Source organism: Gadus morhua, chromosome 19 (genome assembly GCF_902167405.1).
Source record: "Gadus morhua chromosome 19, gadMor3.0, whole genome shotgun sequence".
In the NCBI taxonomy this organism is placed as follows: Eukaryota; Metazoa; Chordata; class Actinopteri; order Gadiformes; family Gadidae; genus Gadus; species Gadus morhua.
This window is the reverse complement of record NC_044066.1, coordinates 21,251,501-21,265,007: the sequence shown is the minus strand read 5'-3', so window position 1 is coordinate 21,265,007 and position 13,507 is coordinate 21,251,501. Positions and strand designations below refer to the sequence as shown.

Genomic DNA, 13,507 nt, shown 5'->3' with positions numbered 1-13,507 from the left:
TGAGGGTCTGGTCTCCTTCTATGATGTGGAAGCCAGGGTTCATCTCTACTCGGCTACTGGCTGCACCTTCAGTGAGCCTCTCTATCCACTCCTCTGTCCCTATTCACATAATGGACGTACAAACTCTACCCCCCTGATCATTTCACCTGTCAATAAAATTGTCTAGGACTTTTGTTTGATTATTAAATATTCAAATGACCATAACACCTGAATTCCTGAACTAGAATATGTGAGTTCTGGAAGGATACACTACATTACACTACATATGTGTCTGTTTTCTCTGATAAGTTTAAAGCTATACAATTGTTGCAGTTATGTAGAACATGCTTAGAGGATTATTTTTATAAATAATCTTTTTTTTTAATTTCTATTGGTTTTATTTAACTTCTGACTATTGAATTACTAAACAATCCAATGTTCTTACACTTGTGATTTTAATAAAAGGAAAAGGCAATTTGTTTTACGTGTGGGCCTACATTATCATTGTAATAGATAATTTCAGTGGAATTTAAACATTCCAGTCCAATTGTATTCAGTAGAAATACTATCCCAGTGGAAGACAAAAACTTTATTTGATTGTTTCCTAAAACCCCTATTTTGATAATTTTGAGATCGATGGAACGTTTTATATCACTGAAGAATTGCAAAAGCTATTACTTGATGGACCGGTAAATAACTTGATCTCCATCAGACATCCCTTTATGTACACACCAACACAAAGCTTACAGTAACTTCATGTAAAGATTTTCACCGACTTTGTCTCCTTCCTGTCCCTTCTCCTCCTCACTCTTACCTTTTGTTATGGGGTAATAGAGCGAGTGGACACAAATGCTCAACACAGACATTAAATGGAAGGGTTTTTGCTGAGGATCAACAAATAAGTCAAGGCGGGACTTGGTGCTAGAAGGCTGGAGGGTAGTTGGACAGGGGAGGGTTCGCCAACAGGAGGGTACTAGTAGGCCTACATACATAAGTCTCACGCATTCGACGTGAGACACACGCAATTCAACCCATGCACTCGCTCACACGCCACACTTCGTATTTCTCTGTATAGCGCCCACAAATTTGCGTCGCTATTTTACAGTGGAACAGGTAGGAATAAAATGGGTTCCCCGTACGTAGGGTAACCAGACGTCCTCTCTAGCCCGGACATACACACTTTTTGAGACACTTTTAAAAAAGTGTTTAGGGGCGGAATTTCAAAATCGTCCTGGATTTTATTACAAAGCGTCATACATGTTCACATTGAATTTGCGTTGCGTTTCTCTGGGTCGTTCACAAACTTGTTAGGTTGCGCCCTCCCCTACTCAGTTCTGTTCGCTTTGCATTGGTGGAAGTGAGTAGGGGGAGTGGTTAAGAAGAGCCTTCAGATTGGACGGTTTGACTTACTCAGTTACCATCGTGTTTTGTATTTTTAATTTTTTTACCATTATTGTTTGATGGGGACAGACATTAACACATTTCTCCTACAGGGGATTGATAAAGCTCCAGCTATTGAACAGAAAGAAACACCCGGTCATACTTTACACACTTTACCACAACATTGGCCTACTGAATGCGACAGATATATTTTAAGCATTGGACTGAATGCCATGTATATATAAATGTGTTTACAACGTTTAAAATGTCAGGGAAAAGTATATGCCTCTACTGCTGTTGCTTAGGCCAATAGCATTTTGAGGCAGTGTTGTTTCTGAATATAACCAATGATGCTTATCATACATTAGTCACCATGTCTTTATTCACATTTGTATGCAGTCACATGTTAATATACCGGCCCCCGACAAAATCTCACTCTGAACTCAGTTCAAAACTTTGAGAGCCGCGCGCGCGCGCGCACACACACACACACACACACACACACACACACACACACACACACACACACACACACACACACACACACACACACACACACACACACACACACACACACACACACACACACACACACACACACACACACACACACACACACACACACACACACACACACACACCTGACCTTAGCATGGGCCGATGCCAACACCGTGCTCCACCAAACGAGCTAGAAAGGACAACTGTCTGTTGAACTCACTCAGTCCTCCTTTTTAATTTCGTTGGAGATTTTATCAGATAAACATTGTATTTATTACCAAAAATACATAAGAAGTTTGGTTGATGAATCATTTGGATAGATTACCTTCAGTATCCTCGCGGAGCGCTGGAGGAGATTAGACACTCGCTGGTGTTGCTAGGGCGCCATCTTCAGTTTGGACCTGGAACTGCTAGTCGAGTCATTTCACTATTGTGTGCTATATTCTAAACAACATTATACAGGAGTTAATTCTGACAAAGTTCAGACTGGACAAGAAGCATTCCATGAGTTCTGAAAGAAATGGCGATCCCCACATACAGTTATGAACAATTCAGTAAACTGCCGTCTTATAAATTGTTAATATTCTAGGTAAACCTTGTTGTCTCTCACCGATGGAGAACTCGTTGCATGTAACGTTTTCCCGGGCTCTCTGTCTTTTAAAGGTTGACATATTTGAATGACGCAATGAAGAGAACACACAGCGAATATGATAGACGACACATGAATGCGCCAAAATTCAGGGTGTGGAAGGAGGCAGTAGTTAGGGGAGGAGAGGAGAGAACGTCCTGTTCATAAAACGAAACTTAAGGGTCATAATTAGAAACTAAAGCCACCCGCCGTGGAAGCAGTTCTCTATTTCAGGAGAAAGAATTATCAATATTTGGAAGAATAGTCTGACAGGCATAAACCACAACAAGGTGAGTAAAACAGCACAACTTTGAGAGAAGTTAAAACCTTTCTTGCCGTTATGAAATTAGAAATATATAATTGCTCAAGACATAAACTTTGTCGTCTGTGTCTAGGAATGGCCTCTGCTACTTCCTGGTCCGAAGAGAACTTTTCATGTTCCATCTGTCTGGATGTATTCGACAGCCCAGTTACCACCGCATGTGGACACAACTTCTGCAGAACCTGTATAACTAAGGTCTGGGATGAACAAGTCCAGCACAAATGTCCTCTTTGCAATGAGCTTTTCCGCACAAGACCTGATTTACGGATCAATACCTTCTTATCAGAGTTGGCTACTCAGTTTAGAACGTCTGAACGAGTAAACAAGCAGCATTGTGTCAAACCAGGAGAAGTTCCCTGTGACTTCTGCACTGGGACCCAGCTGAAGGCCGCGAAGTCCTGCCTGATGTGTCTTATCTCTTACTGTCAAACCCACCTGGAGCCACATCATAGAGTCGCAGGCCTGAAGAAACATCGGCTGGTCGAGCCTATGGACCGTCTGGAAGACAGGATGTGTAAGAAACACAATCAACTACTGGAGCTCTTCTGCAGGACTGAACAGGTGTCTGTGTGCCAGTTCTGCACAGAGGATGACCACAAGTCCCATCCTATTGTACCGCTAAAGGAGGAATATGAAGTGAAGACTGCCCAGCTTGGGAAGATTGAGGCTGAAGTTCCACGGATGATCCAGGAGAGAAAACTAAAGATTCAGGAGATCAAAGAGGCAGACAGACAGATCAATGCTCTGATAAGCCGTGTTGAAAAGTGGCGGGATGATTTCAACAAAACAATTAAAGAGAAACGGAAATCCACAAAGAAACAAACTGAGGACCTCGTCAAAGAGCTGGAGCCGGAGATAGAAGATCTGACTAATAGAAGCTCAGAAGTGAAGCAGCTCTCACACACCAAAGACCACCTTCACTTCCTCCAGGCCTTCAGATCCCTGAAGGGTCCTCCACCCACCAGGGACTGGACGACGGTGGAGGTCCGTACTCAGTCATACATACGTACCATAAGGAGTTCCCTGGATCAGCTGGAGGAGACACTGAACATGGAGAGGAAGAAGCTGCCTCATGATGCTGAACTGAAGAGGGTCCAGCAGTATGCAGTAGATTTGACTCTGGATCCTGATACAGCTCATCCCGAGCTCATCCTGGATGGGAAAGGAGTACATGATGGAGGTTTAAAGAAGACACTCCGACACAGCTTAAAGAGATTTGTAAATTGTTTATGTGTTGTCACAAGGCAGCGCTTCTCCTCAGGGAGATTTTACTTTGAGGTCCAGGTTAAAGACAAGACTGCATGGTGTTTAGGAGTGGTCAGAGCTTCGCTCAGCAGAAGTGGTTGGATCATATTGACCCCTGAGACGGGTTGTTGGACTCTCTTCTACGACAAGGATGGGTTGGTATTTAGAGACGACCCTAATGTCCGTCTCCCTCTGAGAGCTGCGCTCCAGAAGGTGGGGGTGTTTGTTGATTATGATGAGGGTCTGGTCTCCTTCTATGATGTGAAAGCCAGGGTTCTTATATATTCTGCTACTGGTTGCACCTTCAGTGAGCCTCTCTATCCATACCTCCGTCCCTGTTCAGGTTATGGAGGTACAAACTCTGCCCCCCTGATAATCTCACCTGTCAATAAAACAGTCTTTTGATAATAAAATATTAAAACGACCAAAACACCAGAATTCCTGAATTTAGAATCTATGCAAGATCTGACATATCTGCATTAGAAGATCTTGAAGAATAGCACCCATTATAAGGATAAGAATAAACTAAAGTAGATATGTGTCTGTTTTTGCTTTCACGTTTAAAGCTATACGATTGTTGCAGTTACGTAGAACATGTTTAGAGGATAAATTTTTATAAATAACCTCAGTTTTTTAAATTTCTATTGGTTTTAACTTCTGACTAGTGAATAACACAACAATCCATTGTTCTTACCTTTGTGATTTTAATAAAAGGAAAAGTCAAAAAATTTAATGTGTGCGCCTACATTATCATTGTAATGGATCAATTCTGTGGAATAGATACATTCCAGTCCAATGGTTTTTTTCCATTTGTTTGTTTCCTAAAACCCTTATTTTGATCATTTCGAGATCGATGGAACGTTTTAGATCACTGAAGAAAAAGTTAGTATTTGATGAACCGGTAAATAACTCGATCCCCATCATACAACCTTTCATGTTTTACACACTTACACAAAGCTCAAAGTGACTACATGTTAAGATTCTTACCAAGTACCGTGACTTTGTCTCTTCAGCCCTCCTCTCCTCTCTCCTTCCTGTCTCTTCTCCTCTTCCTCTCTTACCTTTTGTTATGGGGTAGTAGAGCGAGTGAACTCAGGACCCAAATGCTCAACCCAGACAGTAAATTGAAGGGTCTTTACTGAGGATCAACAAATAGGTAAAGGCGGGACTTGAAGGCTGGAGGGTAGTTGGACAGGGGAGGGTTCGACAACAGAAGGGTAGTACATACATACAAACACAGACGTGTGTGTGTGTGTGTGTGTGTGTGTATATATATATGTATATTTACTTACGTCATCCGACGTCCATCTTTCATGTCTGCGACAATTCACTGTGGTTATATGCTTGCCTTAAATAAAGCAGTAAACAAATACATGCCATCTGGGAGATGCTTTTATCCAAAGCGTCAAGACCCTGAACTCTGACCTTAGCATGGGCCGATGCAAACACTGTACTCCACCGAACAAGTTAGACAGGAGGACCACTGTGTGTTGAACTCACTCAACCCACCTTTTTATTTCGTTGACCCCTTCATCTTCAACGATAGTTTCGACATCCCTTTAAAAAAAAAAATAAAGAACAAAAAAAATGAACTGGTAGTTAAAGTGGTTTTAATCTAATTGAATTAAGCCCTGGTCGGACTTCAATAGCAGTTCTCCTGGAAGTAGAAGCAACTTTGATCCACTACTTAACCATAGTGTTATATTGCCTCACTGAAAGGTTGTACGAAAGAAATTGACTTTCGACCATCACTGCTTGTGCCAGGCTCTCTGAAGTATCGCATAAACGTTTTTATCTGGATAGACTACCGTCACACCTGTTAAATACTTACAATACATGGAGTTTGTCACAATTAAAAAATAAAGCACATACTTTTCTGATAATATTTTAGGGCAGGTCAGGTTGGACATCTTGCTCAGTGATCCATACAATTTCCACAATAAAACTCAATGACTCAAATAATCATGAGTCTTAACAGCTCCAATAACTATTATTCCAAATGATCAGTTATTATTGCCAATTATGGAAGGTGAGCTGGGTTTAGACTGCCGTGAGCTGGTTTGTTTGCTCAGTACTAGACCTGCTCAGTACCGTTTCTATAGTTCCTGAAGTTCGTATCTAAACCAACACAAATGCTGTTCAAACCGGTTTCGTTATCCATATCAATGCCATGAAAGGTGTACCATTACAAATGTACTAAAACAAAATGGAACTACAAATTGACTACAACAGAACGACTATAAGTTAATTTTTTTGTATATTTTAATTTTTTGAAAATATATTGGTGCCAACAGCGCAGAAAATGGAAGAATGGAAAATCAATAAATCACTTGGGACTAATTACAGAGCTAGTCGTTGGGCCGAAAACAAAGAAACGTCAAAAAAAATAAAGAAAATAATGACAGTGAGAAACTGTGCGTTCATCGCTGAACACCGTAGCCATGATGATATAAAATGTTGAATTATGACACAGTATGGTTACATTAAGTTTTATCAAGACAGTTCATAACAAACCCTGATAAAGTCTCGACAGCGGAATCATAGAAAAATAAAGGAGCTGTAATAGTTCCTTCAAAAAAGTTTTAGGGATTTGAAGCAGTCTCTAGTTTTTTTTTGTCGTATTCTGTCCACTTTGCATGATACACTTGAAACCCCAGAAAGTATGCATGTAAGCTAGGTATCTTTACGATGTTTGTATACTTACTATGGTTTAAGTACAAGCGTTCAACAAGATCACTGATACTTTCGTTTCTAGTCATAAACCGTTAGCATGTAGCTCAATTCTTAAGCAAAAATATCGTATCTCTTAAATTAAAATGTATTTATTTCTTTTAGTTTTTCACAATGTACTGAACCTCTAGATTAAAACCAAAAAATACTTTAAACTGAAGGGGAAAAGAAAAAACTAGTTTAGAAAAGAAAAGTGTATCTGTAGTGTGTGACAAAAGAAAAAGTACAATCCCATAAAATTCACAGACAGCCACCGGTTATGTTGCGGCACACCTTGTGTATACGTGTTAATGCATAGTTGGATGTGTATTGGTTAAATGCTTGATGAGGTGTGGTTTACCTTGATAGTAAAGTGTAGGTACGATCCGCTGAGATATGGACAAGGAACTATCCCATAGTCATGCAGAGTCTTCCTCTTTCCATTTGTGCAAAAATATAACAAGACTCAGAACTCTGGAGCAAAATTTACAATTGATAAACGGATAAAGCTAAATATTTAGGTGAAGAAGAGACATTTTTTTTTCCTTCTTCCTGTGTTTTAAGAAAATAAGAGCGCTAAACTAGGATCATTTTTCGAATAAGTAAAAATAAACTACAGAGCAATTGGATATGAAAATAGCCTTGTTGAATATCATTTCCCCCCCCCCCTGATTAACAACAATTGATTCTTTACTAACCCCACCATTAAATTGCTTATCTAAACAAGAAAAATAAACTCTAGCTCGAGAGACCCTATGATGTCATGATTGCACGCGTCAATCGGGGGAATGAAGGGAGGATTTAGCAAAAGCATGATAGAGTAAGGGTGGGGGCAGAGGACAATACCCGTCAGTATCCATCACCAGGAAGAGGAAGGCAACAAAATAAATCAGGAAAGAGAGTAAGAAAAGACGAGAATAGAAAAAGAAGAAAAAAGGTTGTTACATTAGGATACCAGATAGACATATTTACAGATTAAACAGCATATTGCACGGATTAATAATAAAAAAAAAAAGCTTAAAGGCAACAAAAATATACAGCAAATCATTGGAACATTTACATTTATAATCCGAATGTGAAAGATTTTTCTTTTCCTGTTATTAGTGTTGTAATAATCATCTGGGAAGGGGTGGGGGGGATAAGGAGCACTAGTCTTCCCATTCGTCATCGTCCTCAAAGTCCTCATCTTCGTCATCATCATCGTCCTCATCTAGATCAGACGGAGCAAAACAGCAAGATGGTGAAACCTTCTTCACATGCTGGTTAACGTCGCTACATGTACTGTATTTAGACATCGAGACTCAACGTGAAAGGCATTAGGACTTAGTGTAAGGAATTATATATTGTGTATGTAAGAAAAAGTGTTAGAAAGGGCAATCTGTTAACTGAAAATAAATAAATATATATTTTTATAATATCTAGGGTAAATATATATCTATTCGTCTTGTTTTCTTGTTTCTTGTTTCCATATACATACATACATATATGAAACTCTTGGCTTGAGTGAGAGTGAGTGAGTGAGAAAGTGAGAGAGGGTGAGTGAGAGGCTGAGTGAGTGAGTGAGTGAGAAAGTGAGAGAGGGTGAGTAAGAAAGTGAGAGAGGGTGAGTGAGAGGCTGAGTGAGTGAGTGAGAAAGTGAGAGAGGGTGAGTGAGAGGCTGAGTGAGTGAGTGAGAAAGTGAGAGAGGGTGAGTAAGAAAGTGAGAGAGGGTGAGTGAAAGAGGGTGGTTGAGTGAGTAAGAGATGGTGGGTGGGTGAGCGAGTGAGTAAGATAGAGAGAGAGGGTGAGTGAGTGAGTGAGTGAGCGTACCTGAGGAGTGGATGGCCTTGCTTCTCTTCTGCATCACCTCCATCAAGGCCCCTACGATGCCCGCAGAGGGGGCGGCGGCGTTGGGGGCTGGCCCTTCGCCCTCCACCTTCTGCACCGACACAACACAAGCACAGAGGTGAACGAGTGAACCAGAGCGCTGAACGAGTGAACCACGGAGGTGAACGAGTGAACCACGGAGGAGAGCGAGGGAACCACGGAGGTGAACGAGTGAACCACGCAGGTGAACGAGTGAACCACGGAGGTGAACGAGTGAACCACGGAGGTGAACGAGTGAACCAGAGCGCTGAACGAGTGAACCACGGAGGTGAACGAGTGAACCACGGAGGAGAGCGAGGGAACCATGTCACGTGACTTGGGAGTAACAGCAAGCGACAGACGCGTGACAGGAAGTTGTTGCTTTGATATCGAACAGTTAACATCTCGATACCGAAATTAGGGTTAAAATAAAGAGAACGCTAAATCAAATAACTAGAAAGATGAGCCGGAACACCGGACCAACGGGTCGCAACGGTTTTGAAGTGGTGCCGTCGAGTGACGCCAGTGACTTATAGATTCACCGTACTGAATATCTAGGACGGCTATTCACACGGAGGCAGAAGTCAGCCTTTAGTTAGAGTCTCACATGAGGGGGAATCAAATGTCGTATTTACCGAATGCACAGTACAGGACAGTGAAGTTCTTGAAAAGGCCAATACATGTGCCAATTACGTAAAATAAGAACCAGAAAAAAAAATAGTAGGGGTTGCAGCTATACTACAGCTGACCCTAGAAACACCTTAACAAATAAACACCATGCCTCTGAGAAATGTACTTATTGCTAGTCGCTTTAAAGTGGATAAAAGCGTCTGCTAAGTGCCCTAAATGTAAACGCGAGGGTTAAGAGTTTAAATGCTGAGTGAAGATGCTAAGCGTAAACGCAGAGTGTAACCACGCAGAATGTAACCACGCAGAGTGTAACCACGCAGAGTGTTACCACGCAGAGTGTAACCACGCAGAGTGTAGACGCAGAGTGTAGACGCAGAGTGTAGACGCAGAGTGTAGACGCAGAGTGTAGACGCAGAGTGTAGACGCAGAGTGTAGACGCAGAGTGTAGACGCAGAGTGTAAACGCTGAGTGTAAACGCTGAGTGTAAACGCTGAGTGTAGACGCAGAGTGTAAACGCTGAGTGTAGACGCAGAGTGTAAACGCAGAGTGTAAACGCTGAGTGTAAACGCTGAGTGTAAACGCTGAGTGTAAACGCTTACGGCCTTGAGCTGGATGCCCTGGCGGATCTGTTCCAGCAGCGAGTCGCGCCCCGTGTTGGACGACACCGGCCGCTCCTTCTGGCTGTCCACCTTCTTGAGCTGCCGGCCCTCGCGGATCTGGTTGAGCAGGGCCGACTTACCCCCGCCCTCGCCGTCCACGCTATCCACGCTCTCCGACATGGGGGGAGGAGCCGGGGGAGGGGGGCCGGGCGGAGGCGGCGGCGGGGGAGGAGGGGCCGGGGCTCCGCCCCCACCGCCGGCGGAGGAGGAGATGGGAGGGGGAGGGGGGGGAGCCGGCGGCATGCAGGCGTGGGAGGGTGGCGGGGGAGGCGGGAGGGACACGCGGCTGGGTGGGGGAGGTGGGGGAGGGGGCCCGCCGCGGGAGGGGGGCGGGGGAGGCGGAGCCGAGGTGGGCGCCCGGGACGGGGGAGGGGGTGGGGGAGCGCCGCGTCCGCGGGCCGGGGGGGGAGGGGGAGGGGCCGAGCCGTGGTGGGGGGGCGGGGGTGGAGGGGGGCCGCCTCTCGAGGGAGGGGGAGGGGGGGCTGGAGAATGAACACAAAAGAAAAAACGATAAGTCATTCGGAAAAAATGATAAAGGCGTGATAATGTCGGAAGCTAGTTTGCGCTTGCGGAAGACCATTCAGAAGTCAGGAGGCTCTCGTTTCAAATGACAGAGTCAGACGGTGGCTTGTGAGATCTGGGTGGTCAGAGGAGATGCGACCACAGGCAAGCCTCTGCGTTTAGTCGGGTTGCTGGTTCCACACCATGCAAGTCACCACTTCAACTCTTCAACTATAACAGAATCTAACAGAACTTTAACAACAGCCAAACACAGCTGGGCAAAGGGGGAGCAGATCTGTATCCGAAAAGTTAGGAGAAATGAAGCGGACAAAAACGAGCTTCACACGTTTCTTGAAAAATAAATCGGAGGGCAAAAAATAACCACACACCCACAAGATACGACTACGTAAGTTGTGAGGTCATGTTCAAGGTCAGGGCGGCCTGTGAAATGACAGCAAGAGACTAAAAGACACAGAGTCCCATGCATTGACACCTACCGTTCCAGCGAGGAGGACCTGCGGGCACAACCACACCGGTCAAACCACGTCTGATAGACCGGCCATACAAAACCCCTTACATCACAACATTATGAATGATTACAGCCTGATCAATACACAGTAACGCCCACTCCCATTTCTACCCCTTACCCTTTCCCCTTACTCCTACCCCTTGTTTTAAAGGGGTAAGGGGAAGGGGTAAGGGGAAGGGGTAAGGGGTAGAAATGGGATTAGGCCTATGAGTGCAGTAGGGTCATAAGGAACATTACATTGAATTGATCCAAACCCATGGAAGGTACCTGCATGATCTAAACAGAAAAACACTAAGGAAAGGCCACTGTATCCAACAACCGCCAGTTTCAACATTTGAACCTAAAAATGGGTGATATTATGCCACCAGGGGTGGGTGTGATCAGCCCTCAAAAGACGCTTGGAAATCTGCCTTTCCCTGTGTTTTAGTGACATCTCAAGGAGGCGTGTCCACCTAGATGCACGATGGATAGCTGGGCAACGTTTGCTGCAGTCCACTGGGTAGGCTGTTGGACTGATCTATCCAGCACCCATCTAGGTGGACACGCCTACTTGTGATGTCACTAAAACACAGGGAAAGGCAAAAATGTCTGACCGCAATCACACCTGGTCGAATAATAGATCCCCTTCAAATGAAGAATAACATTAACGTTAACATCATTTTTTTTTTTGGAAAATAACCAATACAATCTGGTCAAGATTCAATGCTGTTAGACAAAGCGAAGTCTTCCATCCTCACATGGACCAGAGGGGAGACCCTTTCGGTAGATCCTTCCTCACCAAGCGGCCCGCTCACCTTGTCTCCTGAGCTCGTTCTTCACCGCCTCCACGCCGCCCTTCTTCTCGATGAACTCGTAGATGACCTTGGACGTCTCTTTGTCCTTCAGCTGGGCCTCCGAGATACCGCACATGTCGAACAGGTGCTTGAGCTCGGGGTCCAGGTTGTTCAGCTGGGGGGGGAAATCATGCGTTTGATGAGGTTCTGGGTGTTTGTCAGTTAAGAAAGTTTGGTTGAAGTTACCCAGTGACCCAAAAACAGCCAGCAACAGACCTTGCATGCAATACTAGCGTTTGACCTAAAGGGGGCAGTGCAAGTCCATACCGCGTTGGCCTCGTAGCATAAATGCCCATGTCGTATTTTGCCAAATTGTGATAGCTAACACAACTCTACTCTCTGCTGATTCAGTGTGTTTCATTGGCTATATCCTAAGCCAAACAGAGCGCTTTTTACATTCCATAATAACCATCTTCCCAAGTCATCTATTTTACTTTTCTGATGCTAAATAGAAGTTGAACCTTAGAATATGACTATTTTGCCATGAGGCCAATGATATGTACATTATATTGCACACTTTTATAAATGTGTGCGTTTAGGTCGAGAATATAAACTAGGATCCCTACCAGAACTACTATGTAGCGGACAACATCAATTTTCATCTAAAGCAAGGGGTTTTAGTAGTTGGATTTCCGTTAATATACACTTTCCTAAGGTTTGAAATAATATGTCACTAAATAATCTTCTTATAGCTTTTTCATGTGGTGCAGAAGGGCCACGACAGGCAAAATGGCCCAGTGCTCAGGTGGCTGTAGCCCCTGCCTACACCTTCTTAAATAGGTCCATGTCCTACACCCATCTGCACGGGGAGGTAAACAACAGTGTACTGCCCTCTAGCGGTACTTAAGCAGAACTGCCCTGCATTATGTCGCAGTTGCTATAGGTTCATAAGTTTACTCCTTAGGACTACATGAACACCTAACTAAATGCACTCTAACTACAGATATCAAGAAGGGCTAGCAAAAAAAGCTAAGCAATCCAATATTTTTTGACCTCAAGTTATTAAACGTGCAGTTCAAATACCTCCAAATAAATTTGAAAAAAGGGTTAAATATTTTTTTGGGATTCCTAATGATTAATAAGCAAAATTCAGCATATGCACTCATCTACTCAAACGGCACCCAAACAAACACGTATTTGCATTACTATTCCCATTAATACAACTAGTATGAATAACCCAGATGCCTGGATAGAATGCATTCACATCCCCCGCCACCCACACCCCAGAACATGCGTTCACATATCCACCCACCCAGGCCGTGTTGATAATCCTCCCTCTAATAACACTAGCCTGACTTCATACAGCACAATACAGTGTGTACAGTACATGCTTCCACTGTCACCCGTCCCTCTGTGGAGCGCAGCATGGCGGCTTTCACAAGCCTCCTTGTGTGTGACTCCTCTCAAGGCCGTGACACAGGGTGAGGCACGACTTACACAAGGATCGGGCTCAGTCATTCATGTGTTCATTAATGAGTTTGTTTGCGTTTATATCCATTTGATAAGGGTGGGTTAATTTGTTCCCCCGTGCATTAAGAGATCCACCGGCTCAGTCGTTCATTCAGCCATTTATGCTTTCATATAATATTTCATTCTCAAATCTTTCCGTAGCATCAATCTACCCATTTGTTAATTCATCCATCCATTCAGTTATTTGTTCATCCATCTACCCATTGGTTCATTCAACCATCCATACAGCCAGCGATTGAGTCAACGGATCATGCATAAAACCACCCATTCTTTCGTCCT

General features: G+C 43.7%; 2 protein-coding genes across 4 annotated transcripts in view; one reads left to right on the top strand and one right to left on the bottom strand.

The window, feature by feature from the left end:
• Positions 1–2,144: 2,144 nt before the first annotated feature.
• Positions 2,145–4,781, top strand: LOC115532084 (E3 ubiquitin-protein ligase TRIM39-like). Its single transcript, XM_030341580.1, has 2 exons — positions 2,145–2,775; positions 2,881–4,781. The coding sequence occupies exon 2, from the start codon at positions 2,883–2,885 to the stop codon at positions 4,455–4,457; it is 1,575 nt and encodes a 524-aa protein (XP_030197440.1). The 5' UTR covers positions 2,145–2,775; positions 2,881–2,882; the 3' UTR covers positions 4,458–4,781.
• A 1,515-nt stretch (positions 4,782–6,296) lies between these two features.
• LOC115532085 (neural Wiskott-Aldrich syndrome protein) overlaps positions 6,297–13,507 on the bottom strand; it is a 29,641-nt gene continuing 22,430 nt past the window's right edge. For all 3 annotated transcript variants that reach the window (XM_030341582.1, XM_030341581.1, XM_030341583.1), the window contains 4 exons: positions 11,720–11,873; positions 9,836–10,377; positions 8,571–8,679; positions 6,297–7,971 (listed from right to left, as the gene is read on the bottom strand). In XM_030341582.1, the coding sequence (XP_030197442.1) occupies positions 7,910–7,971; positions 8,571–8,679; positions 9,836–10,377; positions 11,720–11,873 (867 nt within the window). In that variant the 3' untranslated portion in view covers positions 6,297–7,909. The remainder of the gene's footprint in view (positions 7,972–8,570; positions 8,680–9,835; positions 10,378–11,719; positions 11,874–13,507) is intronic.

Bases quoted from the DNA above. Each gene is read 5' to 3' on its own strand.
- LOC115532084 (XM_030341580.1), top strand. From the start codon at position 2,883: ATGGCCTCTGCTACTTCCTGGTCCGAAGAGAACTTTTCATGTTCCATC.